The sequence below is a fragment of the Ammospiza caudacuta genome, chromosome 17 (genome assembly GCF_027887145.1).
Source record: "Ammospiza caudacuta isolate bAmmCau1 chromosome 17, bAmmCau1.pri, whole genome shotgun sequence".
Lineage (NCBI taxonomy): Eukaryota > Metazoa > Chordata > Aves > Passeriformes > Passerellidae > Ammospiza > Ammospiza caudacuta.
In genome coordinates this window covers 3,626,727-3,654,209 of record NC_080609.1, presented here as the reverse complement: position 1 = coordinate 3,654,209, position 27,483 = coordinate 3,626,727, and the positions used below count along the sequence as shown (strand labels likewise).

Here is a 27,483-nt window from a genome sequence, read left to right as displayed (position 1 = left end):
CCGAGTCTGTTAAAAAAACCCAAACCAAGCCATCAGTGGATTTGTTAACCAAGAAGAAAAACAGAAATGCAGTTAAAGGACCCCTGATTGAATGCCTGCTGTAAATGATCTTTTCTGGTTTATCTGGTGTGACCTCTCTATATCAAAGCTAAGGGAGAATATGGCACACAAAGCTAACCCACCTCTGTTGTTTCACTAGCTGCAGTGCTCTCTTCCTTCTTCCTCTCCTCCTCCTCCTGCTCCAGCTCCTTGATGCTTTCCTCCAGCACATTAGGCCAGAAATCACCTTCAAAGTAAGGCAGCTCCTTGGCACTGGTCAGCCTGTCCTCAGTTGCTTGTTTGAAGATGTCCTGTTGAGCACATCACAGCAGAGCAGGAATAAATAAATAAATTAAGATCACTTAGGAGAGAGAGGGGAGAACCAGAGACACAGCCCAGAGCCAGCCTGGCAATGCTGGCACAGCCCCACTCCCTGCTCCACCTGAGGGTCACTGCTGAGGCTTTCCTGACCCCATCATGCCATCAGTTCATGCTCCTCACATGATGGCAGATACCAAGATACCCCTGGAAAATGCAGCTGACCCCTCCCTGGTTTCAAAGCCCCCTTATCAGGAGGCCCAGATTTCTTTTCCCAGCTCTAACAAGGCTTGTTAGAGGCTGTTCCTACTCCACACATTCAGGAACTGTCACTTGCCATCAAAACATCAATTTTTTTCCAGCACTGTCACTACCATTAAGGAATTCTTGTACATTTTAGCATGAAAGGAGTGGTAAATGTTCCCTTTGCCACCTTCTACTCATTTCCTTGGGTACATGTGTGATATTCTGCAGTTATGAAAATCATTCTTGTCATAAGGAGCTCTTTTATTTCACACTAGTGGGTCCAGCATTTCACCTGCTCCTCCAGAATCACCAGAAAGAAACAGCTTCCAAAAACCTTGACAAGCTCCATATTTCCTTGCCTAGAAAATGCAGTGAAAGAAAGATACACAAAGGCAGGTTCTTGCAGATTTCCCTTCATGCAGCCACCAAATCTAAGGAATTTTCAGCCTGAAAGGCAGAACCTCAAGAAAATCTAAGAAAATGAAGACACTGGTTGAGAATAAACCCCTTGTACAACATTACTCTGCTTTTCAGGTGTTATGAAACAATAATAGCTCCCTTCAAATGAGAACACTACAAAAATTGATTCAGAAATTAAATAGTAACAAACCTTGTAGTCATGAATGATTCTCTCAGCAAATGCCTTGTCCAGCATCTTCTTATACCACTCTTGCAAACGTTTGGGTTTGGGTATTTTCTGGTCAGGTGGGTGGCAATGGAAGATGTAATCATCTCCTTCACTGGGGGGACAGGCCCAGATGTGCCCTGTCACATACCTGTGTCACACACAACAAACAGCTGTGACTCCCACCAGAAAGCCAACTCAAACCTTGTTATAAATCCAGACCTCTGGCTTGATTTTTTAAATTTTTAAGATTTTTTTTCTTTGTAGCAAAGATTCTGAGGGAATAACCCCATATTTTGACAAGGGATAATGTCAGGACTATAATAATGAAGTTTAAACATCAAGTGAGCCTCTGACCAAATGAATGATGTGCTGTCAGTTTAGGAATCACATGGAGGGGCTTGACAGCTGCCTGCAAGCAAAGCTGAGTTAATAGAACAAATAACAATTGATGACTTTTGAGTGTATCCATAGCAAGGAAGAAGACAAGGCTGTCAGTATGGAAACAGATTAGAAAAGATACAGGGAAATTTTTGCATAAGTAGATGTAGATGTGTATATGTGCCTTATTCAATTTCTGTAAAACTTTTGCCAATTACATTGACATTAATTCCTTTGCACCAACGAATATAATCAGTTCTTGTGAGGTAGTTAATGACTTCAGGTCATGCTTTGTTAAGAGTATATAAGCTGGAGAACATGCAGAATAAAAACCTTTTTCTTCTTGGACCCTGATCACGTGTGTGTCACATCCAACCTAACGGTGACATTATCCCAACAACAAAATCCACCGTAGTGACAAAATCCCGATTTCCCTCTCTACATTTGCTGCACACATCTCAGAGAGGTGAGAAGGAAACAGAGACCACCCCAGGTGCAAATCCCCTGGAGCCCCAGGCTCCTTTCCCTGGCAGGTGGGACTCACCCCAGTTTCTTGACGTACTCCAGGTAGCCGATGAGGATCTCGTGGTACACGGCCGTGCGCAGGCAGCGCGGCCGGAAGAAGTGGATGCTGTCCAGGTAGGAGATGTACACACGCCTGCAGGGACACAGGGACACACTCAGGCCTGCCTCAACACTGCCTCAACACTGCTGACAGCTGCTTTCTGCACTAGGTGAACATGCAGAAATGCTGATGGTGTTTTAATGCATATTCAGTTGTCATAATGTGGTGTAAACAGTCCTCAAAAGCACAAGAGGGGCTGCATTTCTTCAGCTCTTCCCACACTTTGGTGTTTGGCAGCAGCACCTGCACTGCAGCACAATTGGTTCCTACAGAGGTGACAATCGTGTCACTACAGCCCCAACCCTACACGGAGACCTGGCTGAATGCAGCCAGTGTAGCACACACAGCAAGAATACACATCAAGAGGCAAAACTAAATGCAGAATGCAAACAATGTAACATTTTTGTTTGTTATAACCGTACATTTTGTAATTTTTTTGATTTATTATTTTGGTGGATGTAGGAGGTTGTGTGAGTTGATAATTAGGATAAGTATTTATCCTAATAAATTCCATTTCTTGCTATTTGTCTTTCCCTTCAAAGTCATCTGCAGTGCTAGAGCAGGATGGGTTTGTGGCCCAGAACTGAAATGCATGTGCTGAGTGTGTGCAGTGGCTGCCCAGGGCTCAGGGAGGAGGCCAGGGGGGTACCTGGTGTTGGGAGGGGGGCAGTCCGAGCCGTACTCCTGCACGTGCATCCCAAAGAAACAAACATCCACACCATCGATCTCCTCAAACGCAAACAGAGCTTTGGTACGGTAAGGGAACGATTCTGACATCTCACCAGAGTCCACAAATCTGCAGGACAGGGCAGCAGGAGAAAAAAAAAAAAAACAAAGAAAATACCAATTATTAAAGCAGTGTCCTACCAGAAGGAGGGGATTATTGTCAATTTTATTTTTAACTCCTTAGGAACACTGAGAAACGTTTGAAGGAGCTGGGGCTGTTCAGCCTGGAGAAGAGGAGGCTCAGGGTGACCTCATTGCTCTCTGCACCTTCCTGGAGGGAGGCTGCACACAGGTGGGGTTGGTCTCTGACAGAACCAGAGGACACAGTCTCAAGTTATGGCAGAGAAGGTACAGGTTGGATTTTAGGAAGAAATTTTTCACCAAAAGAATAATAAAGCACTGGAATGCTCTTCCCAGGGAGGTGGTAGAATCACCATCTCTGGATGTGTTTAAAAAAGACTGGACATGGCACTTGGTGCTGTAGTCTGGTTGAGGTGTCAGGGCTTAGGTTGGACTCGATCTCACAGGTCTCTTCCAACCTCATCATTCTGTGATTCTGTGATTTTAGGCAGGAGTTAAATGGGGTCAGATCAGAGCTGGAGTAAAACAGGCAGTCCTGTTCCTGTAAATTCATGGGAAGACTGTTTCCATATAGAACACAGGGCTGAACAGGCCAGCATTGAGTACATGAATATCCTCAGAGACCACAAGCCTTTAAATAGGCTACAGAGCAGAAAATGTGATGCATTAGTATGAAGTGATGTCACATAAACACAGTTTTTATGAATTTAACCCAAAAATACTTCACAGACAAAAGCTTTTAAACTTTTCATTTATAATTTGCTTCATTTAATTTTAAGCTTTTCATTTAATTTGCTTCATTTAAAATGAAGCAAATTAAAAATTACTCCTGAAAGCTGAAGTGTTTCTAAAAACACAACAAAATGAAGGAAGAGTAAGGAGCAGAACTCAGCAACTGTTCCAAACAGATTCTGAAAGCAAAATGTGGTCACTCTCAAGATGGAGTGACACAAAGTCCCAGTATTATAAGCAAGGATGTCCCAAAACCAGTCATTTCCTCTACATTTTTTAACCTTTCATAATCCTAAACATGCCAAATTTCAAAAATGTGCAAAGGCATTAAGGTGCAAATTGGCACAATTTTACAAGAGCCCGCAAGGAGACTTCAAAATAAAATAAATAAAAATTATTGCATTCATTATAATGAAGAGGACTAACCTGGATTTCATTCCTGGTTTAACTTCTACTGTTTTATCTGAGCTTGCTACCACTCTGACAAAGACCTCTCCAGCCTCAGGATGGTTCTGACGCCGCAGGAATTTGTTCACTCTGTCTTCCAAATGGTTCCCTAAACGTGTGGTCTGCAGCCCTGCAAGGCAAGGGGAGAACAAGCAAGCAAATGTTAACCCTGGAGCTGCTCAGCTCAGGCTGTGCTGTGCTCCAGAGCTCCTGCAGCTTCATTCCCTGGAAGGAAATGGTTTTTTCCCCTTTTGTTTTACCTCCATGTGAAAATGGGATGGTTTGATTTATACAGTCAAAATGAAGAGATGCAAAGCCAGAAGTAAACCCCCCCTGCTTTTCTCACCCCACTGCTGCAGCTGAACCCTCTGGAGTGCCACAGTTACCCTGTAAGTGAGCTAACAAAGGCAGCTTTACGTAGCATTTTTCAATTTCAGCCTTATTTTATGAGCCCTGCCAATGTTTTCTCCTCCCAGCCCCACTCTGGCTGGCTGACAGAGATTACATCACTTCACAGATCTGGCTCCATGCCACACCTTTTCAAGCAAGGCAAAGCAAATCAACAGAAATGAAAAGCCTTTTGACTTCAATGGAGATTTCATTGCTTTTGCTTTTCTTTTCAAGAGAGCTTTTGGGCTGCAGTTGCAGCAATCTGCACACCAAGGTTAAATAGTTCCTGCCCAGAGATGGAGGTCCTGGGGAGTTCAAGCCCACAGATTGTCCAGATGCCCTCACTCCATCTTTACATTCACAATTGCCTTTTGTGGGGAGCTGGGTTTGTGGTCTTACAGGATGTGATGGTTTTCAAATAAATCCCCAACAAATTACACAGATCATGATGACTTTGGGTTAAATTAAGAAAGCAGAAGGACCCCACTGTTTTGACTTGAAGATTTATGACTATTTCCCTTATCCTGCTGTACTTATTTCACCAGTCATATTTCTGCTTCACTTTATGGTCAATCTGCTGTCTTTTCTAAAGTAATGGTGTAATCCACAGATGTTCATTTTAATAAAATGCATTTAATTTTTGCTTTCTGTGACTTGATTTTTCAGTTGATGTTTGGCTCCTGACACAAGGCCCTTGGTTCCTCCTTGACTCTGAGACTGCGCACAGAGTTCTGCAATGAAATATATGTGCTAAAAATTACTCTGGGCTCCAATACTGGGGAAAAAACTCACATATATTCAAAGGGCTATTTCACTTTCTAAGGCATTTATACACTTAACATTCTATTTTATAGAATAATGGAATGGTTTGGGTTGGAAGGGCCTTAAAGCTCATCTTGCTCCACCCCTGCCATGGCAGGGACACCTCCCACTGTCCCAGGCTGCTCCCAGCCCTGCCCAGCCTGGCCTTGGGCACTGCCAGGGATGCAGGGGCAGCCACAGCTACTCTGGGCACCCTGTGCCAGGGCCTGCCCACCCTCACAGGGAACAATTCCTCATTCCCAATATCCCATCCATCCCTGCCCTCTGGCAGTTTAATTACAATCAGTTTACAGAAATTGCCAAAGGCAGCAATCTTGATTTACATCTTTTAGCTTGTCCCTTTGTCCAGTGAGATTCTGTGGTCATAACCAGCACAGAACAGTCTAAATATCATTTACCTGGGAGTAATTTTTAATTTAAAAATGCAATTTAAAGGCAGGTTGAAGTAAAAACACCATGTCCTTTACCAATTCCAACACACTGAGCCCTTCCCAGGATCTCCCACTCCAATACTGTATTGGCATTTCCATATGTAATAGCAGGGGGACGACTCTAAAGGAAATTCACAAATACTTTATGAGAGAATTGTTTTGTTCTGTTCATTTCTCTGAAGACAAACAGAAAAAGAAGAAAGGGCTCCATATTTCAGCTGATGAGTGGGAACATTTGCAGAAAGCCACTGGAGTTAACTCTACTGTCTTGTTGTGTTTTCATCTTTTCATCTTCCCAATGCTAAGCAACCAAGGAATATCTTCTTCCTTCCTTATGCATTAAAGCTTGGAAACCAACAAACCCAAAAAGACCAGATGAGGAGATAAAAGCATTAAAATTACATGTACTGTAAGCAAAGGATCTAAAACTTGCATATTTTGATCTCTTAGAATGTGAGTGAAAGTTGTTTTAGAAAGCAGTTGGGTTGTGGTTCTTGGACAGTTCTCACACATGCACCTCTAACAAAAGCTCAAAGCTCAGTGAAAACTGCAGTGCAAACCTGGGAAAGGCACCCAAGCTGCTGAGGAGAAACCCCCAGCACAGGTCAGTGACAGCAGCAATGGCCAGGCCTCTGTTAGTGGTGAGCAACTGGACAGAGAGGAAGAAACTCCAACTCCTTCGTGTGACTCCTTGTCAGCAAAGTGCTTTGGGTGAACTATTTGTCAGGATATCTTTTGTCTTTGAACCTCTCTGCACTGGCTACTGGTGAGGTAATAGTTGTAGATTTTCTTAGCGAAATAAATACTTCAGAAGTTCAGGGTTTTCCAGCAGAACCCAGCTGCACACTGGTTGTATCTGGCAGGCTATCAGTTAAAATAACCAATTTTACTCACTGTCCATTAGGAACATGAATGTTCCGTAAGAGCTGAGGGATGTGCTGTCTTGGTTATCAGCACTTGTGCCATCAGGCTTGAGAGAGTGGAGAAATATTGATGGCAACTTGGGCAGAAAATGTTTTTTTCAAGAAGAAGGAACATGGTAATGTTTCAAACTTTCACTGCTTAAGTTTGTTTTCAGGTCAGCAGCAGGACCAAGGTTTTGATGACAAGAACAGACTTTCCTTTCCCTTCCCCTGCTCTTGCATTCCCACCAGAGCACTTTTGGAGAAAGCTGATCTCCAGAGCTGAGCCCACCAGAGGGTCACAGCTGGCAGCAGCACTCACATCCCCAGGGGAGAGAGACAAGCAGCAGGGAAGGGAGAGGGACAGGGAGGAAAGGAAAACAGCACCATTATTTCCCTGTCCAGAACAGAGTAGTTACCTTGAACTACATGGCTGGTTACTCAAACTTTAACCAGAGCCACAGAACAACTGCAGATATCCAGGGAATCACACACTTATTTTAAGGAAATTTACATCAATATACGCTGTAAAGTCAGCACAGAACAGAAAAGAATCCATTTAAAATGGGTGTCTAACACTACAGTTGGATTTCATCATTTTATTAATGTTCTCCTCCAATCTTAATCTGTCTTTAATGAGACTAATTTGTGCCTCTTTAATAAAATCCTCTGGAGTGCATCAGGTTACTCCAGAGACTGTTCTGATTGCTGGAACCCACCATGCCCCACACAACATCATCATCATCTGCAAATCACCCCCTCCACATCTCCTGTTACACAATCAACCACACATGAAGCTCTCAAGAAGTCACATTTTTAATGCAAACCTTTGCCTTCATCCCAGCTTGTAAGTTTGCAGGCACAACATCACCCAGTAATGTCCAATACTGGGGAAAAACCTCATATACTCAAAGGACTATTTAACTTTCTAAGGGATTTATACACATAAAATTTTATTTTATAGAATCATGGAATGGTTTGGGTTGGAAGGGAGCTTAAAGCTCATCTTGCTCAAGGAAGGATCAAGGAAGGGATGAAATGTCCTTGCAAGTTCCTCTTGTTCAGGTGTCTGAATCACCCTCTTGGTGTCCACACTCACTTTATTTTTCTGCCCTCTGCACTGACTCTGCATTTCCACACCAGCCCCTTCTCCTGCCCCACCTGACCTGCATGAATACAAATGTCCCAGTTGTGCTCCCTGGGAGGATTCTGGAGGCTGAGCTGCATCTCCTGGGCCTCTCTCCAGTGCCCATTTCCACCAGACCATGGAATGGTCCCTGCTAGGAGCACCCAGTGCAAGGAGTGACTCAGTTCTCATCCCATCCCTGTTCTGGAGGCAAGAAAAGCTCTTCCCACACTCTGGAGTCTGGCAGCAGCACCTGAACAGCAGCACAATTGGTTCCTACAGGTTATGGGAAGGGCACAGAGGTGACAATTGTGTCACCACAGCTCCAGCCCTCCATGGAGACCTGGCTGAATGCAGCCACTGAAGCACACACAGCCCTGTGCTCCTTCTATTTGTCCCTTTCTGCTTTTAACACTAGAAAATAATGATAAAGATGTCAAACACACCAAGCAGCAACAAGACTGACCACAAACACACAAACAGCAGGGCTTTCAAATGTTGATTAAAATTCCAACAGCCTCAGGCTGTGCTGCTCCCCATTTTGCAAATGTTCCTGTGCTGTCTGTCATGACAACACAAAGTCTCAATCAAAAACCCATTAGGGGTGGCAGGAAGAAGATGAAGACAAAAACAGGAATACCAAACTCACTTTTAGCACTGAATTTGTTTTCTTTGCGTGTTCTACCAGTTTTCTTCAGACAATTATCACAGACAAACCTATTGAGGAAAAAAAAAAGGCCAAAAATTTAGCATAAACCCATTATTGGTGAGCTTAAACCCAATGTTTGAACATGTAATTTAAATGTCAGAGTACAATATATTTCTCCTTGGCTTTGAACAGCTTATTTCACTCCATTTTTGAGGGATTTAAAGCTGGTTTAACTGTGCCAAGCAGTCACACCTGCATTTGTGTTCTGTGCACACAAACTCCCCTCCAGCCAGCTCCCTTGGTTAAGAGTTAGGAAGAAACCACACAGATCTGTGTGGATGAATATATACATTTTCATCTGAATATACTGAACTAAGACCCCAACCACACAAAAAAGTATTTTATTTAGAAATGCTTTGTCCCTTTGTACCCAGTTCTTTAAAAGGCTGTGCCCACATATAAAAGAACAAAGGCAGAAATTCTTTAATTACATAAACTACATCAGTCTCATTATACAAGGGGTAAAAAACTAACAAACATCTCTTACCCTGAAGGCCAAATAATATCATAATGTAACACACAAATCTGGTGCATCTTCCGACCACATTCTTTGCAGTCAACAAACCTGAAGAGAAAAAAACCAGCAGCAAATTACCTTTGGTGTTAGGTAAGCAATTTTCCAGAATTCAGAATGAAAGAAGGAGTTGCCAATCCTCTGCTAAGAGCTGAATCAATTTCATCAGGTCCAATTTACATCTAAGTTTAAAGAAATACTCAGAATAGATTCAGATGTACATCTATCAATCCATGTGCAAGTTATACATATATTTCTATACCTATATATAAATTGCAGAATGTGCTGGTTTAAAAATCTGAAAGGGACTGTCATGAATAACTTTTTCTGGATATTTTCTATCCTCTTCTAAGCAGAGTCCCAGTTTCACAGAATTCTCAACAATACCTCCACAGATTTAATTCTGAATTGCTGCAACAACCACAAGCTGAATAAATGGTTGCTCAACTTACTGTAAATGTAAGAACTAGTCATTCATGAGCCACCCTGCCAAAAAAACATGTATTAACTTGTCCTTGCCTGCATGGCTCTGCTGTAGTCTTGTATTTATCTTTTGTTTCCTGGTCAAAGAATTGTATGTCAGAATTCTTTTTCTGGATGGGAAAACTGTTAGAGGTTTTGCCAGTCCAGAGTGCAGGGCAGGTTAAGAAGCCAAATGCCCCGGGGTCTGTCCCAGTCCAGCCTTCCAGACTGGGGAGGAGCTCTATTTAAAATTTGCAAAGATAAGCAAAGGAATCAAATTGTGTTGTGTCTCAAACTGCCAGAGAACACGGAGCAGGCTGATAAAATCCCCCTGCAGGGAAAGCAACCCTGTGTTCAGCTGGGCATCCCCTGGGCCTCCCCAGGCTCACACAGGGTGCCCTGGCCTTTGGGTGGGCACAGCACCAGGGGAGAGAAAAATGTGGTTTAGAACCACCAGGGGAAATGCAGAAGTGCCCCAGGACTGCAGCCTGAAAGCTCTGGAGCAGGGAGGGCTCACCCCTGGATTTACCCAAATAACAGAACCAGGAACTGTCTGTGGAACAGGCCCCCATGTTCCTCTGGGGTAGCAATCAGACACTGACTGTGGGTGCTGTGCCATGAATTTTAGGGAATGATTCTGCAGTCTGTTTGGGCAGGGAAGAGGTACAGAAGAGTTCTTAAATCCCTGCCCCATTTCTGCCCTGCTGGCTGAAGGACAAGTGGGAGCACAGAGATTTTGGGAAGGAAAACAACAGCTTGGTACTCACGGCTCTGGATCCAGGGTATCATTTTTCTTCTTTTCAAACTGATCCTTAGAGATGGTTCTAGAGACAAAGAGTTAATATGAAAACTCAGTAGCACCCTCACACCAGAGGCTCACACAATATCATGCTTTGCTGAATTGCAGCAAACCTCAAGTCTGAAGAAAGCACCTCAGTATTTATTTTCTGGTCAGAGCAAGCAATTCAGTTAATTGTATTTTGAGCTACAGAAAATATTTTTCCCATTTCACTTTCTGTGTAAATTAAAAGCAAGAGATATCCAAGTCTACACATAAAATTAAAATCATAAAGAACAAGGGAAGCTACTGTCAGTAAAGCAGCCACCTTCCAAACCAGCTCATAAGCCTCAAATCTGATTTTTCTGGCCAGGTTAGAGGCAAGCCTTTGGTTTTAGAAACATGAGCTGTGCCTCAGAAGGTATCAGAATTAGATGCAGGTTTTGCATTAGAAAAGGTGATGGATTAGTGACATTTATTGACACAGCTTCCACTGCTCTCTTCTAAACACATTACCCAGGGTCTGCACCCTGGGAATGGGCAGCAGTGCTGGGCAGAGTAACAGACCCAGCAGCTCTTAATCCCATCCCTATAAATCTCCTGCTAAGAAGGAATAAAGCATTTCCCCCAGATACCACCCACAGGTTTGGCTTTTACCCCCAAACCAGCACACCCTCCCCCTGCCCCACTCCCAAATTCGGGCTGCAGAGGAAAGGAAGAGACTTACGTTTGAGGCTGGGAAGGGTCATCACCCAGGGTGACATTCTCCCCCTGGATTTCAGTGAAACACTTCTCACAGAAGTGATACCTGTCAGCAAGAAGGCCATATTTGGGTGAGCTGGTCCAGCACAAACACAGCCACCCAAGCACGGAGCCACCAACCAGGGCAGGGCAGATCACCAGGAGCACGACGGAAGGGGGGACGTTGTTGGTTGATTGATGGGTCAGTGTGGACAATGAGGAGGCACAGAGGGAGGGGAGGGCAGGATTAGAGAACAGGGGAGGGAACAAACAGCACAGACGTAAGAGGTAAGACGCAAACACCAAGACAACACAGAGCAGAAAGCCAAGGCAAAGCACAGATTAGCATTCGGTCTCATTTCACACATTGTAACAAGTGCTGGGCCTCGCTGCCCAAAGCTGGGCAGGGTTTGGGCAGGAGCCACCAAGAGCTACCTTTGTACAGGCTTCAAATTTAAGAATTTGGATTTGATTTGCATCGCTCAGGGAAAAAAAAAATTCTCTTTGATTCCAGGCTTGCGACTGATCGAGTTTTCTTTGAGTAAAAAGGAGCCTGTCAACAAGCTTTAAGGATACATTTATTACAGATTTAAGTAATTAGGAAATATGCTGAAAGCATTTACTGATTGTGAGTCAAAACTGCAAAAGCAGATATTGAAAAAAAATCCATAAAAACAATAAATTCAATATTTGATTGTAAGATTAAATGTGACCAATTGCTCAGCTAACATTCTTTCATATAAATGAAACCAAATCCATACTCTAGACAAACATTTAACAGAAATGCAATTATGGGTCAGAGTTTCCAGCCATTTATATAAATAAATACAATATATGTATATATGTGAACAACATGAAATATTGTACATACATACAATATATTTATCAGGTACATTCAGGATGTGAAATTAATTAAGCTTTACAAATTGAACATAAGGCTAGGTACAATTTTTGGTCACCAGACCAAGAGCCAATCCAAGTCATACTCAGCAAAAACAATTCTGCAGTTTACCAAACCAAGCTGAGTAAATTGGAATACAACTCTATGAAAATACAATCTGCATTTGAAAAAATAAAATAACATCAAAGTTACATGGATTTTGTAGGGGGGCGGGGGGTTGGTGGGGTTTTTGTTTTGTTTTGGGTTTTTTTTTGGTTGTTTGTTTCAGATGAACTGGAACCAAAGTTGTCAGGGTCACTAAAATTAAAAAAAAAAAAAAAAAAAAAGGAGGCTAAATGTTTGGAAAGGATATGAATTCACACATGAACAAAGGTAACAGAGAGGCCACAGCTGTAAAATGCAGGAAGGCCACAAAGGATCATCAAAATAAAGGAGCTTTATGGAGAGTGAGAGAGTGGAAGCAGCGATGGCAGCACAGAACGAGGCAGGTTTAGTACTCAGACACCAGAGCCGTGGGGATGGAGTGTCACAGGCACCAAGGGGACTCAGGGTCACAATGAACCAACAACTCCAGGGTGGAGCCTGAGCAATGGGGCAGCTCTGCCCCCTCAGCCCACCCCGGACACCTCAATGCAATCCCAGAGAGCTCCTGGCCTGGAGACAGCCCTGATGGCATGGGATGGATCAGAATTCCTGCTGGGACACACTGGGGCCATCCTGGCCAGGGGACATGCTCCACCAGCCATCCCTGAAGCCTGGAAGCTGCTGCAGGAGCTGCAGGGGCAGGAGGGGCCCAGCGAGCCCTGGGAAGGGCTGGTTCCAGTTAACCCAATGCCAGTGACACTGCCAGGGAACCCCTGCCAGCCTAACCCCCCTGAAACTGCACCCAGCTCCTCCTAGGGCACTCCCCTGGCACCAAACACATCATCCTCCCAGGGAAAACCAGGCTTTGGGAGCTGAGAATGCAACACAGCAAGGCCAGGGGAAAAACAAATGTATTCCACTAGTTTATCATTGGGCACGATAAATACACTGTGGTTATTAGAGAGGAGGGTTTCAGGAGTGGTTTCAGGGTTTCAGTTTTCAGGAGTGCACAGACACAGCACATCTCATTTCCACTGACTTCCCTTATCCCTCACTACCCATCCCTAAACTGATAACATAGCAGCTAAGAATTTTTTTAAAATCCAAACATAAGAGGTTCAGAGGTTTATATCCTTTCACACATCATCCATTTCTCTTTTCCCTATAATGTACTTCTTTCAATTTTTCTTAAATTAAAACCCCCCACCACTATTCTCCTTACTAACACAGTTGCTCATCATTTCAAGAGTCAGATTGGGAAGGACTGAACATCAGGAGGACCCAAATACAGGAGAGTGAAGGCAGAAAAATCCATAGCCAAGGCTCCTATTAATAATTTGCTACATTTAAACAGTCCCAGAAAATGTTAATTCTGATCCATTTTCAGAATAACTTATGGGCTTTCAAAGCACTCTAAGCTTTAATCCATGATATTAAAATGAGGAAATAAAAACTGAAGTACAGTGAAAATGAATCACCTAAAGATCATGAACATTTGTCCATAAAATAACCAAGGTGAAGCAATAGCTGTAACTTATTATGGATGTGGACCCTCAGAAACAGAGACCTGCCTTTTGCATGTCACCACAAATATTCAGCAAAACCCATAAAAAACACACAATATTGTAGTTACAGCAGCCAGAGAAACCCCAAAGAATGCACTTATTGCAACACATCAAACATGAAAAGCTTTTCAAATGCAGACTGTTCAGGGGACTCCTGTTTATTAAAGAGCAACATTATGGTTCAACAGCAAAGTCCAGAAATGCTCAATCTCACAGGAACAGGTGAATTCCCCACTGTAATTCAGTGCAAAGGCAATTCTAAATTCATAACTGGATGGCAGTATTGACCTGAAACAGCACTTGGTTTTCTCAACTGGATATTCACACATGCAGCACATTTTCTCAACACTTCAACCTGAATTTCTGCCTTATTATGGAATCTGAATGGTTCTATACCAAATAATTACCTTAATGATTGAACTGTAGTGCCTGAGCTCATTTATTCAATGGTGTCTAAATATTCTTAGTTGTAATTTAGTCATGTGATACTCTGGACTTTAAGTGCATACAATTTTGCCTGCTCTGTACATGGAAAATTCAAGAACATCTGACCAACTAAAAGTCTGCTGGAAGCATGGAATTTGTTTTTCACTTGATTACTTGTTTAAGAACATTGAAGATCACTGTCCCAGGAAATTTGAGTGGTTTAGAGCTGATGAACAGGGGCTTTCTATGCAAAATGGACTATTATTTAACAATACGGTGATTATGTTTAGAAATATCTTTTTGAAAGCCTTAATCATTCATCACTGCATTTAGTGGGCCTGAAACAGAAAACCTCACACTCCTCCTGAACTCAACCCTACCCCAAACCACAAACCCTTACCCCCTTCTCAAGGCAACTGGATGAGCAGAAAAATAAGACTTAAATGGACTTTCATGTTTATAATGAGCAGAAAAGGGGAATTTTACAGCCCCCAGTGCAGAGGAACCCTCTGCTCCACTCACCCTGGACTTCTTGCTACTAACCAACCTTTCCTTCCATGGAATAATCCAAAGGATTTAACACAAACTTAAACTGGGAAGGCACTTTTGAAAGAAGAATGAGCCCTTCAATTTGAAGTTACTACTCTTTCCAAATACAGAATGCATAACATGAAAAGTATTTTAAATTTTACCAGCATTTAAGGGTATGGGTTATTTTTCCCCAATGCCAGTACTGAAGTGTCTCTTTAAATACATTTTAATTGCTTTATTTCTCTTTAGCCTGACTTTTCAGAGCCCACAGTGGCTGTATAAAACTTTTTATGAGAGCTCATGAATTTATTCCTGCCTGTCAATACTTTCTGCCTCTCAAAGGCCACCCAAGGCCCTCCACACGAGGTGGGATGACATTTTCCTCTCCCATATTGTGCTGCTCCAGAGTGGGGCTCAACAGGCTGAGAGCTTCCCAAGAGCATGTTTGGAGAGAAGAGATGGCCCAAAAATGAAATACAAGTGCTGGAAGTCTGAATTGGTTCTGTGACTTCACAGCTGGCAAGGCTTAGAGGCCACCAAGCCTCTGGAAAGCAATTCATAACTTCCTTTTCCCTATTTAATACAAAGCTTTTGTCTCAGCCCATTTGTATTTTATTTGGGGAGGAAGACACACATCATCTAAGAAATCAAAATTAAAGCCAAGTTTTGAGTTTGCTTTGTGATTTTAACACTGGTGATTTAAGCATTAAATAGAAAATTAATATAACAATTGTTTATTAGTAATAACAGAAACGCCAAGTCCTAATATTAATTTAAAAATGAGAGAAATTTGAATTTTCACAGCTTTTCATGGAGTCTCTGGGCAGTTTTTAATGCTGTTTCCAAGCTGATTTAAATATAATGAAGCACAGACTAGGAAGGGGAAACATAAATCTTGCAATCAATCGCTGCACCCTTTACTTGGCAAATTCTGGCACTAACTTGTAAAGAAACCTGCATATTTTCACAATTCTCCTAGAACAAGGTAACAGGATTTCCCAGTGCCTTTCTGCAGTCCTGCTCTCCTCCCTGCAGCAAGCCCTGCTCCTAATTTTATGGCAAACACGGACAACCTGACCTGCACTGAAGCATTTCATGGGGCAGCCTGGCTAAGAGCAAGCACTGAGGAACAGAGTGCCTCACACTGCAGCACAGAGAAACAAAGAGTCACCTGCAAAAGGACAGCGTGGAAAGATAAAAAAAGAACTTCTGCCTGACTTGGCTGACAAAGGGAAGGAAAAGTTAAAGATCCTCCTCATCCTCTGTATGTGCAGAGAACTCACAAGAGATCTGACTTCCTGAAAAAGGGAAATCCTGGCTTCAGGGACTTACCTGTTCTGGTAGCTGTAGTAGGCAGCGTCCCGGGGAATGGTGCACAGCTGCTTGCCATAGCAGCACAAGGTCTGGGGAGAGAACTCATACTGCAAAACAAGGGAGAAAAGCAGCTTCACCATGGGGGATTTTGTTCAGCAGGGGTCTACAAAGCAAACTGAGGCTTGTGGGTATCAGAGGACACTGCCACAGCCATCCAGCCATTGTGAATTTACCAGCACTGCCCTCTCAATCTGGTGACAATCATCAACTCTAAAAGCAGCTGGCCCCTTTCACCTCTGCTTTATGGACATGGGAAACCAGGGAATTATTTTAATATTACTTATAACTAAAGAAGATGTCCTCTGAGGGAGAAAAACACAACAATAACAACAGAAGGGCAGAGCTGCTATTGACCTTTTTAGCCCTGAACATATTTATAACAAAACCAAACTTCCTACAACCCTTCCATTCAGCATTTCTACTTCAAAAACAAAGTCCCCAAGCCGAAGCTTTGTGTGCTGACTGCAGCTGGGCTGTTGGGAAGAACTCCCTGGGACACTGGGACACCCACCTTGCGCCCACAGCAGTAGCCCAGGGACTGCATGACTGGGTCAATCTCCTGCTCAAACACCTCTGCCAGCTTAGTGCAAAACTTGTAGACCCTGGAAGTCTTGCGGTTGTAGAGCCAGGCATTGTTGAACATCAGCCACACATCATCCACGTACTGCCAGGGCTCCTGGTACTGCCCCGTGTCCAGCTTGCGCTTGATGGTCGACAGATCCATGGGATTCTTCACAATGTCAAAATAATCCTAGAAAAACACCAAAAAACCTGATTTTTTTAAGGTGAAAACCATGAATTTTTCAATTTTTTTTAGGTTTTTCCAAGATGTTGAAAAAAGGGAAAATATTTACCTGGCAAAGATAAAAAATAGGAGAATATTTAAAAACAAATAAATAAATTTAAAAAGTAGGAGAATATTTTTATAGGGTTTTTTTAACGCCAACTCACCGGAATCCCTAGGAGCTGGGGATCCACAGGCTGTCTGAAGGGGAGGGACTCTGGGTCCTGCCTGTACAAAGCCTCCAGGGTGGGCATGAGAGCCTGGCGCAGCTCCTCGGGCTTGAAAACTGGAAATGGAAGTCAGAAAGGTTAGAAAATTGCCCTCTTTGTTTTCTAATCTCTTGACTCCCCTAAAAAAAAAAACCCAAAGAAATACATTAAGTAAAACTCTGCAAAGGGTTTTCCTGATCAGAGGTAAAACCTCACTTACAAGAGGCAAACACAGCCTTGTATTCACTCAAATCACAGCAGAGATATTCCCAAAATAGGGATATGGGAACAACTCTAGCCCATGATGATACATATTCTGTAGCATTAAAAAAACCCTCAAAACTTACAAAGAATCAAATTAAATCAATTGTTTCAACATGAATGAACCTTTTCTCCTCAAAGGAGTGACTGAACATAATTTTCCCTCCCTTCTAACCTTGCTCACTATTTCCAAGCCAAGATTCCTCCAGCAAAACCCTCTACAGTGGGCAGGGGTGAGGAGCCAGCTCTACAGAGAGTGACCAGATGTCCTGAGAGCTGGCACAGGAATTCTCCTGGCCACGGTGTGCAAACAGTCCTGCTCTGATGGATCCTTAATTGATTTTGAAAGTGTTAATACTTCCAGATTTCTATGCCACCACTTGGCAACAGTGGCATGGCAACAGCCATGATTCTTTCAGGAGTGGCTGACAAGGACAAAAAAAGGCAATACATTTTCTGAAAAATAATGATAACTTGGAAAGCTCTTTGAACATCTCTGCAGTGTAATTACATTTATTTCCTTAGGAACAGTGTCTTTAAATAGGGAAGAATGCCTATCATTGAGAAAAAAAGACAACTAAGGAAAGCAGGATGGCATCTAATATTTATCTACCTGGATGAAATGAGAACAATACCAATAAAATGGAGCAATTAATTCTGCTAAAAGCACTTGAATCAACAGGACTCAGTGACCCCTTTGAGGCTGATCATTGCTTTTCTCACTCAAATGGTATTTTGGTATGATATAAATTGCTTTTTGGGACATCTAGATCAAAATCCATGATTTTAAAGAGTACACACAAAAAAAGGGAAGACAAATTAAGCTGACACTACTCCATTGGTTGTACGATCACTTCAGCTGTTGCCACAATCTCACTCCCAACAAAATGGCAATTCTCTCCCATATTTATCAATTCCATACATGCAGGCACTTTTCCCTACTATAGACTTCCAAAGTTTTATAAACAACTCTTGCACATTATATTATGGGGTCCTCAAAAACAGAAATAAATATTAAATTCCATTAATGAGGAACAGCATTCCCTACTGCTCTGATTCAGATAGTTCATAATGAGATAATCTGAATTATTTAATTTAATGAAATGTAAAGGTCAAAAAGTACTTTTTAATAATCTATTCTGACTACCTGCTTGACACTGCTTTTAGAATTTTCTCCTATAATAACACAGCACTAAGCTACAGAATCCTTCACAGTAAATCCAATCTTATTTTAAACTCAAACTACAGAGACCCAGCTTGACTTTTGCCAAGTTCCTTTTGGCCTAATTATCTTTGCTGATAAAGTTTATAACCCACTTTCATTTTGAAGTTTGAAAAAAAATCAAAATGAAAATCTAGTTGTTATTTCAATTTATTACTTTACCTAAAACCATACAGAAACATTGCCTTCATCTTCAGCTGCTCTGCCTCTAAAGATTATGACTAATACCAGCACATTTGATCATAGCATCTCCCTGTACATGGATTTTACAAGGAAGTTTTGTTTTTCCCACTCTCCTTTTTCCAAAATTAAATGCTCTCAGTTCTCCTCCAGTAGCTTGAAGACCTTTGCAAGGAGCTGGCATCCAGTTATCCCATTTTGTCTTGGATGTGTGGGTGGTAAAAAGAAAATGGGATCTTTGCCTGACTCACGATGACGTATAACCCACCAAAGAACAGTACAATGCTACCTTTCTAAGTTTTTTGCCTTTTTCAAACAAAGGCAAGTCTGCTTATGATTACTAAGGAGAAATTTCATAAAGGAAGATAAGACACTTTCAAAATTACAAGGACAGCACACACAAATACACCTCAAACCCAAGCTCCTGCAAGTTTTCCATTATGATTTACAAAGAAGTGAAGAAATCAGTAAAACTCATCCTCAAGGTCAAACTAAGCTGCCACCTACAAGGAGACTGGAGCTGCCCAAATGAGTATTACAGTGGGTTTTTGAGACTGCAAGGCAGTCTTGCTCACATTAGATTTGCAAAAAAAGCCAAAAAAAGGCTCAGCTTGCTAAATTATAGCACAAAGTCCCCTCAGTGCCTGCTATGTCCCAGCTTACTGTGGGATGACCCTCAGGAATGTGCCTGCATGGGAAGGAGGAAGAATTTCCAATACTTCTGCAACCCATGCAAAACTCCTGATCAGTCTCTTCAGTAGTTTTAAAATATCACCTATCCCTTCAGCACACTTGGCAGTAATTACTCTCCAATACCTCTTGGTTTATTCAGCATTTTAATACCAAAGCTCCATTAATATTGAACAAACTCCTTGGTGAGAAAATGCCACCCTTTAAACTCATGTCTGTGGTTGTACCTGCCCACACAGCACGTGCTTTGCACTACACAGTGACAAAGCTTCCAAGATAAAATTGTGTCACCAAAGGAGGAATTGGAATATGTGGTGACCCAGCCTGAACTGCCTCTGCAGGAACCTTCCCTGTGCAAGCACAGTCCTACCAGGCAGCAGTGACTCCTTCCACTGGGAATATCACTGGCTCAGAAATGCTAATAAGCTTTTTTTTTTCCACTCCCTGTGTTACATTTGGGTTGGAAAAGGCTCTGCCAGGTGGTTCTGCAGTGGGCTGTCGTTTGGGTGCCCCAATCTGCTGCCAGCTGGAAACATCAATCTGCAGGGAAAAGTGTTTTATAGTGATTTATTACAGAAAGGTTATGCTTAGTAACAAAATGCAACCCAAAGCACAACAAGGAGATGTAGATTTTTTAGACATCTGCAGCATGTTGAAAGGTTCCTTTTGGTTGAAAACTAAAACCTAACCACAGAAAACATCACCTCAATAAAGCAGATGCCAAAAAACAGAGGTCTCAAAACTGCTAAGGTTTTTGAGTCTGAAAACTTATCTTGCAGCCTGCCACAAAGCCTGCACTGCAAGCAGAGAAATATATTTCTGCTTTAATAATCTCATTTATTTCTTACTAACACAAGGCACCCAAACATTTATATAACCTGCAGCACCATGAAGTTCCCTTGAGTACAGATGCAGTCACACCTCAATCTGTGCTGACACTGCAGCTTAATTTAAGAGAGTGCTGAGCAAATGAACACTACACTGAAAACTTTCAAGTCCTGAAAACACAGGACTCTAAAATAAATGTTAAGCCTCTTGCAGCAGTCCAGCCTAGGAGGAACACAGGTTCAGGAGAGGTCAAGTGCCTGATTCTCAGAAAAATGATGACAAAACTCAGGATAAAGGTGGTGTGTGCAGCCTCTTCACAGGAGAAGAAAAGCAATGGATATCCTTGGTTACTGAAAGCACTCTTATCTGCACTGAGCTCTTCTCAAAGAGCACCAAGATGTACAAGGAGGGATTTATGTATTTAATTCCTCCAGCAATCACTGCCTTACTGCCTTGGCCCTTCTGGGCAGGCACTGCTGAGATCAAGGGCACAGTGACTTGCTTTTCTCACCTGATTCATGGAACATTAAAGGAATGCTACTTTCAAAATGAAGTTATAGAGTATTGATCTCCCAGAGCTCCACATGCTGGAAACACAAGTGTAAAACAAACCTCCCAGCAGGAGCTGAGACTGTGGAAAGCAAATGTTAGTGAAAGCAAAGCACACAGGGGAACTCAGTGCTCACACACATACTTTTCTTGCGGGGCTGAGATGGTGATGTGGATTGTGAAGTGGTTCCATTAGTGCCACTCTCCTCTTCCTCTTTAGCCTCGGTTTTAATTTCAGGCTTCTTTTCTTCAATCTCCATTGGCTCCTGCTTCAGTTCCGTTCCATCTGTTTCCTCTTTTATTTGTGAAGTTCCTTGTAAATCCTCCTCCACCTTAAGAAAGGATGCAACAAGAGGTACTGTTACGTCTACAACCCAAACTTCAGCCATCAAAATATTAGTCTGAGACTGTTGAAGCACTTTCCATCCATGGCTTTCCTCAGGAGTTACTTTGCAGTAACGACCCTCCTCTCGCCCCTTAGCTCACCGAGTCAGACACATCATTAAGTGCTTTTATATCTATCACTGCTTTCAGTTAAGCTGTAGAGAATCTCATTTACCTCAGTCTTAGCTTCCACTTGTGTCTCACTAGTCTCTGGCTCAGTTTCTTCAGTTTTAACTTCTGATTTGCTTTCTAGCATTGGTGCATCTGGTCCTAGTTGCTGGGAATTCGTATCAGCACTAGCAACTGAGGCAGGGGTGGGGACCCTGTTATCAATACTAGCTGCTGCCTGGGATAGCTGTTGTAAAAACAGTACAAAAGAAAGACACTGCATATATAGAAATATTTTCCTTTACTAAAAATGAACAGCACAAAAGAGACATGAGATGATATTCTACAACAGTGCAGAACATGGATACAGGTCACTGTAGCCAAGTTTTGATATTACACATTTAATAACTCTGCTTTACAGAGGAGAAGCCAAGGAAAAATTCTGCCCCAAAAAGGCTTCTTTTACAGAGAAAACACCTGCCCAGTAAAACACTGTACATTCCTTGAAACGTGCATTTGCCCTGGCTGTATCTTAAAAGCAAAAAATCTATGCAAATCTCAAGATCAGAAAAGATTCTGATTATGGCCAAACAGAGCATTAGGCCTTGTTACACCTCATCTTTCTGCACACTGCTGCCAATTTTACTTTGAGCAGTCCGGCCATTCAACCCCCCCTCCTTCACACAATGCTGAGAACATCTGAACACACACATTTAACACGCCTCTAAGCAACCCCCTGGTCTAAAGCAGAAGCTGCTATGGACAGCTATGGTCTCTACACATTGAGGACATGGTGCTACAGACAGGGACACTCGTGGCATGTCACGACACAAGGCACAGGGGCTGGCTGGTACTTACTGGAGTGCCGGGTGGCTGTGCCTGCACAGATGTTGGCTGCTGCTGGGCTGGCTGTGGGGTTGGCACAGACTGGGGCTGGGCAGGGGTCTGTGGCTGCGGTGTCACCTGCGCCTGGGCCGCAGTCTGCCCCGTGGGGGTGCTCTGGGTCTGCGTGGCCGTGGGCACAGAGCCCGGCGTCGGGGTCGGAGTTTGTCCCGAGGACGAGACCGGCGTGGATGGCTGGGTGGGCGCTGCTGGCTGGGGAGGAGTCATTCCCGGGGGGGTGGGGTGCTGCATCGGGGCCATCCCGGCTGCAGAGGACACCGGGGGCGTGCCCTGGTGCAGGGGGGGCTGGCTCACCGGGGGACACGGCAGCTGCCCGCCCTGCGGCCCCAGCATGTTCATGGAGTTGGGAAGAGCAGCACTGGGAACCTGCCCCTGCTGGGGAGAGAGACAGAGTCTTACAGAGCCTGCAATCACATTTATCCCTTCAATCACAGCCCTGAAGCCTTCTCTGACAGGATGCTGCCAGTGCAAGCAGATCAGCCACAAAGGCTGCTGCTGCAAGTGACTGCTCTGATTTCTGTCATCGCTGCCATCAGCTCTCAAGGACCTTTCTCCCAGATCCAGTTGTGCCATGCATGTCCTGCATTAATTCCACTGCCACAGAGAGGGAATCCTCCCAATGCCAGTAACACAGAAACCCACAGGCAGCCTCTAAATCGTGCCATTAGCTGGGCAAAGGTCAGGCTTTGACACAAAATGGTTTTGAGCAAATACCCATTTTTAGGCCAGGACTCTGATGCAGCTCTTCTTTAGAGGGCAGGTCAACACACTTAATGCTGGAGTTGCACAGAGCAAGACTTAAGAAGAATCTTTTTGTTTTCTCTTTAATTCTAATCAAACTGCTCAAGATGCTTCAGAAACCTGGGATTTGTTTTTCAGAGCAGCAACAATAAAGTACTCTGGATGTACTTAAACCTTTAAGTGATACATTTTACTGAAGACTGCATCAGATGACTGGTGATAAAAAAGAATACTCCATCGTCAAATGTAACTGTTACTCTTAGAAATACAAATCAGTTAATTTCCTGCAGATGAGGTTTCAAATTTAAAATACACTTCTATATTGTCTTTACAGAGGCAGTTTTACAGAAGTAAATGCATTGGGAAAAAAAATGTTCACCACAAAGGCAGTCAAACAACTGAGCCAGGGGCCCATGAAACTGTAGATATTCCAATCCTGAGCATATTCCAAACTTGGCTTGACAGAGCCCTTCATAACCTGATCTAAGTAATCTCTCAGAACTCTGGAGGTTTTAACTAGCCTAAATTACTTGGGCTCTGACTTAAACAACAAGCCTTTCCCTCTGGAAAAGCAGATACTTTGGCAGCATAAGCACATCTGCTACTTCACTGACCACTACTGCAACAGAAAAATGTTAAAGGAAAAACCTAACAATTTTCTCTCCAGAAGCAAAGAAGTTAAAACAAATTTTAGAAGATCTTGCCCAATCACTTTATTATAATTTTACATTTAAAGTTAGCTACTCCGGTCCACACAGAGACCAAACATATGTTCATAGGCATCCCATAAACTGATTTCTGATATTTCCCCTAAAAATCTCCTCAGCATGCATTTTTAAGGGATTTAAATCAGGACTTGCAGGGCGTTGCGCCCCCATTAACAGATGTCGATAACTTATGTAAGAGCTTCTGAAGAAGGCAGATGTAACCCAGGGTCCCCCAAAATTGAGGTGACTACATCAAAAAATGGATATTGAAATACAAATAAACAAATAAGCAAATAAATCACAGCAAAATAATAAATAGCAAATAAATCTTAGAGAATCCATCTCACCTGTGCCACCCCGGCCTGGGCTGTTGACTGACCCATGCCCACGTTGTTCACATTCATAGCTCCAGTGGATGCTGGGAACTGGTTTTGGGGCAGGAATTGGTTCTGGGTAGGAGCCTGACCCATCATGTTGTTGGAATGAGCTCCCATCATGTTCTGTGGCTGAGGCATTCGGGAAGGAGACATTGCCATCTGAAAATTAACACCCAGATGAACTAATTACCATTTAGTACTATGGAGCAGGACAAAGGAAAAATACACTGAAAACAATCAAAAGATAGGAAAAAAAATAAAAAGGAAAATTGGCTTAATTACACTAACTGGAAGTGGGCATATGCCCATCACTTCAGCATTTGCACCACAGAATTCACTATTTTTAACAGGTAACATTCAGAGTGCTAACTCTGTTTTGTTCCCTGGGTTGACAGAGAGAACCCAGGGAAACTAAAAATATTTTTGTTTTTCTAAAGAATAAAAACATGTTTTCATGTGGGAACAAAGAAGGTTTGTATACTGCAAAGACAGTAGATGCTCTTCCCCAGATTGCTGGGGATTACTGCACCTGTGGCACGGGCGGTGTTTTTGGAACAAGTAAATATTGCAAACAAACACCTCGATAAAGGCCTGTCACATTTGCTGCATTCCCATGAAAGGATCCCACAGTTTGCAGCAGTGCCAGGGGGTGAGGGGTGGGGTGGGGTGGGCAGGGTGTGGGTACGAACCGCGGGCACGGCGCCCATGTTGTTCATCTGCACCGGGTGGTTCATCGGAGACGCCGCCCGCGGTCCCAGCGGTGCTTGGGGCATCTGTACATTCCCTATGGACATGGGGTTAAACTGATTCATTCCTGCAAATGCACCCCCAAAACAACTCATTAGGAACAAGTCAGCACAATTGATGGATCTATATTCTACTAGAAAATTAACAGTTATTATGATTGCAATTCGATCACCCTGTGCTTTATCCTTTAGTTACTTGACTAAACAGACAAATCAAGATGCAAGAAGTGTTTAGAACCATGCTACTTAGGGTGAAATACAATTTTTGGTGTCTTTAAAAAAAATTATATGCAAAATATGAAGAGTAGATGCTGCACGATCTGCAGAGACAGGATGCTATTTATAAATAATACCTTAGGATGGTTTCTTAAAATCAGGCATTTGCTTTGAAACAGCAATGTCTTATTCAGACCTGAAATAAGGTTGTCTTATTCAACCTGAAATGGTTGAAGTAAATATGATAAAAATACATATGGGATGTATGAAGGCAACTCCAAGCCTCAAATCAGGACAAAGTTGGCAAAATGCTTTAACAGGGGTTGTGCTTTTCCTACAAAACATCGAATCCCTCCAAAAAAATTGTCTAAAGCTGTAATTATGGAGCTATACTTGTTATCAACTTGTTCTCCTATTCAAATGAATTTTAAAATTATTTCCCAAGGACATTTCAACAGAAATTTTGACTTAGTACTAACTCTGAACCAAGAAATAAAATAGCTGAGGACACTTTTTTGAAGGAAGTTGAAGCACCTAAAAGAAATGGGTTTGTTTCTTGGGAAAAAACCACCCATGAGCTCACAGCAGCCTCAGTGAGTAATAAAAAGTGTTGTGAACAAGCTCCAAGGCTTTTTTAGATGCACTTTCCAGCAGAAACCAAGAAAGGCTATCATTAGTTACACAGATGTTAGGACTAATGTGCTGTGTTTCCAGCTACAGGTGTATTTTTGGCTAATTAAGTGATGAAAACATGCCAAAATCCTTCTCCCTTTACAGTGCTTTAAATGAGATTATCCACAGTATTCTTGCTTGAGCTGTCCTCTCTTTGGAAGCACTGAATTAATTCCCAATCCCCAGCAAAGTGCTGGATCCATATTGTGAGCACTGCCCTGACACACAGAGCAATGCTGAAAAAAGGCAGCTCCTGTAGTTCCTCCCTCCCAACACCAAAAAACCCCACCATAAGATCACCTTTCCACCCCCAACAATTATTCTGAACCCACAAATTGCAATTAGAGAGGAAAACAGGTACCTTGAGAAACCTGCATACGACTGATAGGCACGGTTGGCATGGACATTGGCCCATCTGCAACACAGCACAAGAAAGGTCAGCAAAACCAGTTCTAAACACAACCTCAGGATTTGCTGGAGTCCAGAGACTCCTGAGAAGCAGCTCCAGCAGCACTTACTGGGTGGCCTGACGGGCTGTGCCTGGCCCATGGCAGCAGCCACCTGGGGAATCCCTGGGGGCTGGGGCCCAGGGGTCTGTAAGGCTGCTTGGTTCCCCAGCATCCCTTGTTTATGGAGACGAGATCTCCTCTTCTCCTCTAGCTCCTTTTGTATCTTATAGATCTTCTCTGCTAATAAATGATAGTATTCATCCTAAAAGGGAAAAACAGAGAATAATCATCAGCAGCAAAACTCATTCAGTCTACCTAAATACTATCATCTGGTTTTGGGTTGGGTTTTTTTTTTTGTTGTTGTTTTTTAATGTATACACCTGCCTAATTGAAAAAGAAATATTTATTTTCAGAATCCTGTAAATTAAGACAGCCTTTTCTGTTTTAATGCAGAACAGGGAAAAAAAAACCTTCCAGAAATTACACTTGTTTATGGCTACCCTGCATGCCTACTCTGAGTAAATTAGCAGGCAAAGGAGAAGGCTGGAGGTTCTCTGTTGCTTCAGCAAAACCCAGGAAGCTGTGATTATTTTCTAGGTGTTAATGATTTTTAAATGTTATTTTCATAATGAACATTTCCACTAATTCACAGACAAAAGAAAAAGATATTCCCAACACAGTGTTACACTGAATAAACTTTCAGGAGACAGATGTTAAGCACAGATCAATTTTTACATAAAGAAAAGAGCTGCTCTTTTCCTAAAGAGTCTATCAACAATCATGGCAAGGGATAAACAAAACCAGACAAAACCTCAAAGGAATGGAGAAAATTCAGTGAAAAATAGTTCACATGCAGAGACAAGTAAACACTGTATCTGTACAAGATGAAAAATCCATTTTACTCAACCCACACTGACAACAGATCCAATAAGACAGCCACAGTGCACAGCACATTGACAATTCTGCTTGTCAAGAATTGCTGGACACACATCTGCCAAGTGATTATGCACCTGTTAAAGGCAAAAAAACCCCACAAACCCTCAAGGCTACATTTTATTTGTGGGGCCACCATGCTCACAGAACCCAGGGTTACACAGAGCACAGAATTTGTTATTCCAGCAGGATTTAAATAATTTCTGAAAACTTAATATGATATATGTATTCCTTAGCAGCCTTGTTAAGGAAGTCCAGTCATGCAATATAAAGCTTTGCTTTTCAGGTCACTTCTCTCCTCAGACTTTCTCAAAAATCAGCACAGACACTTTCTGCTGTCCAGTTTAAAAGCTTTACAGCCCCTCCCCTTCTCAAGCCACTTCAGTTGTAAGCTCCTATTTGTAAATTTAATATTGTGCTGCTTTCCCACTGCAAAGCCAGTGTTCACAAGGAGCACAAGTGCAAGAACAGCATTAAACTCCTTACAACGATGCCTCTCACTAATATGTTTTTCAGTGTCAAAGTAGAACAGGAGCTCCTCAAAAGGA

General features: G+C 42.6%; 1 protein-coding gene across 2 annotated transcripts in view; it reads right to left on the bottom strand.

The window, feature by feature from the left end:
• Nucleotides 1-27,483, bottom strand: part of CREBBP (CREB binding protein) — a 97,166-nt gene that overhangs the window by 9,684 nt on the left and 59,999 nt on the right. Inside the window, exons 10-28 of one of the 2 annotated variants that reach the window (XM_058816393.1) lie at nucleotides 26,072-26,264; nucleotides 25,915-25,968; nucleotides 24,609-24,733; nucleotides 23,890-24,078; nucleotides 22,050-22,469; nucleotides 21,259-21,438; nucleotides 20,845-21,031; nucleotides 16,928-17,046; nucleotides 16,488-16,727; nucleotides 15,935-16,023; nucleotides 11,082-11,162; nucleotides 10,344-10,400; nucleotides 9,088-9,165; nucleotides 8,541-8,608; nucleotides 4,200-4,350; nucleotides 2,884-3,030; nucleotides 2,154-2,267; nucleotides 1,214-1,379; nucleotides 183-350 (exon numbers count right to left, since the gene is read on the bottom strand). In XM_058816393.1, coding sequence (XP_058672376.1) covers nucleotides 183-350; nucleotides 1,214-1,379; nucleotides 2,154-2,267; nucleotides 2,884-3,030; nucleotides 4,200-4,350; nucleotides 8,541-8,608; nucleotides 9,088-9,165; nucleotides 10,344-10,400; nucleotides 11,082-11,162; nucleotides 15,935-16,023; nucleotides 16,488-16,727; nucleotides 16,928-17,046; nucleotides 20,845-21,031; nucleotides 21,259-21,438; nucleotides 22,050-22,469; nucleotides 23,890-24,078; nucleotides 24,609-24,733; nucleotides 25,915-25,968; nucleotides 26,072-26,264 — 2,826 coding nt within the window. The remainder of the gene's footprint in view (nucleotides 1-182; nucleotides 351-1,213; nucleotides 1,380-2,153; nucleotides 2,268-2,883; nucleotides 3,031-4,199; nucleotides 4,351-8,540; nucleotides 8,609-9,087; nucleotides 9,166-10,343; nucleotides 10,401-11,081; nucleotides 11,163-15,934; nucleotides 16,024-16,487; nucleotides 16,728-16,927; nucleotides 17,047-20,844; nucleotides 21,032-21,258; nucleotides 21,439-22,049; nucleotides 22,470-23,889; nucleotides 24,079-24,608; nucleotides 24,734-25,914; nucleotides 25,969-26,071; nucleotides 26,265-27,483) is intronic. The other variant, XM_058816391.1, reaches the window with a different exon arrangement.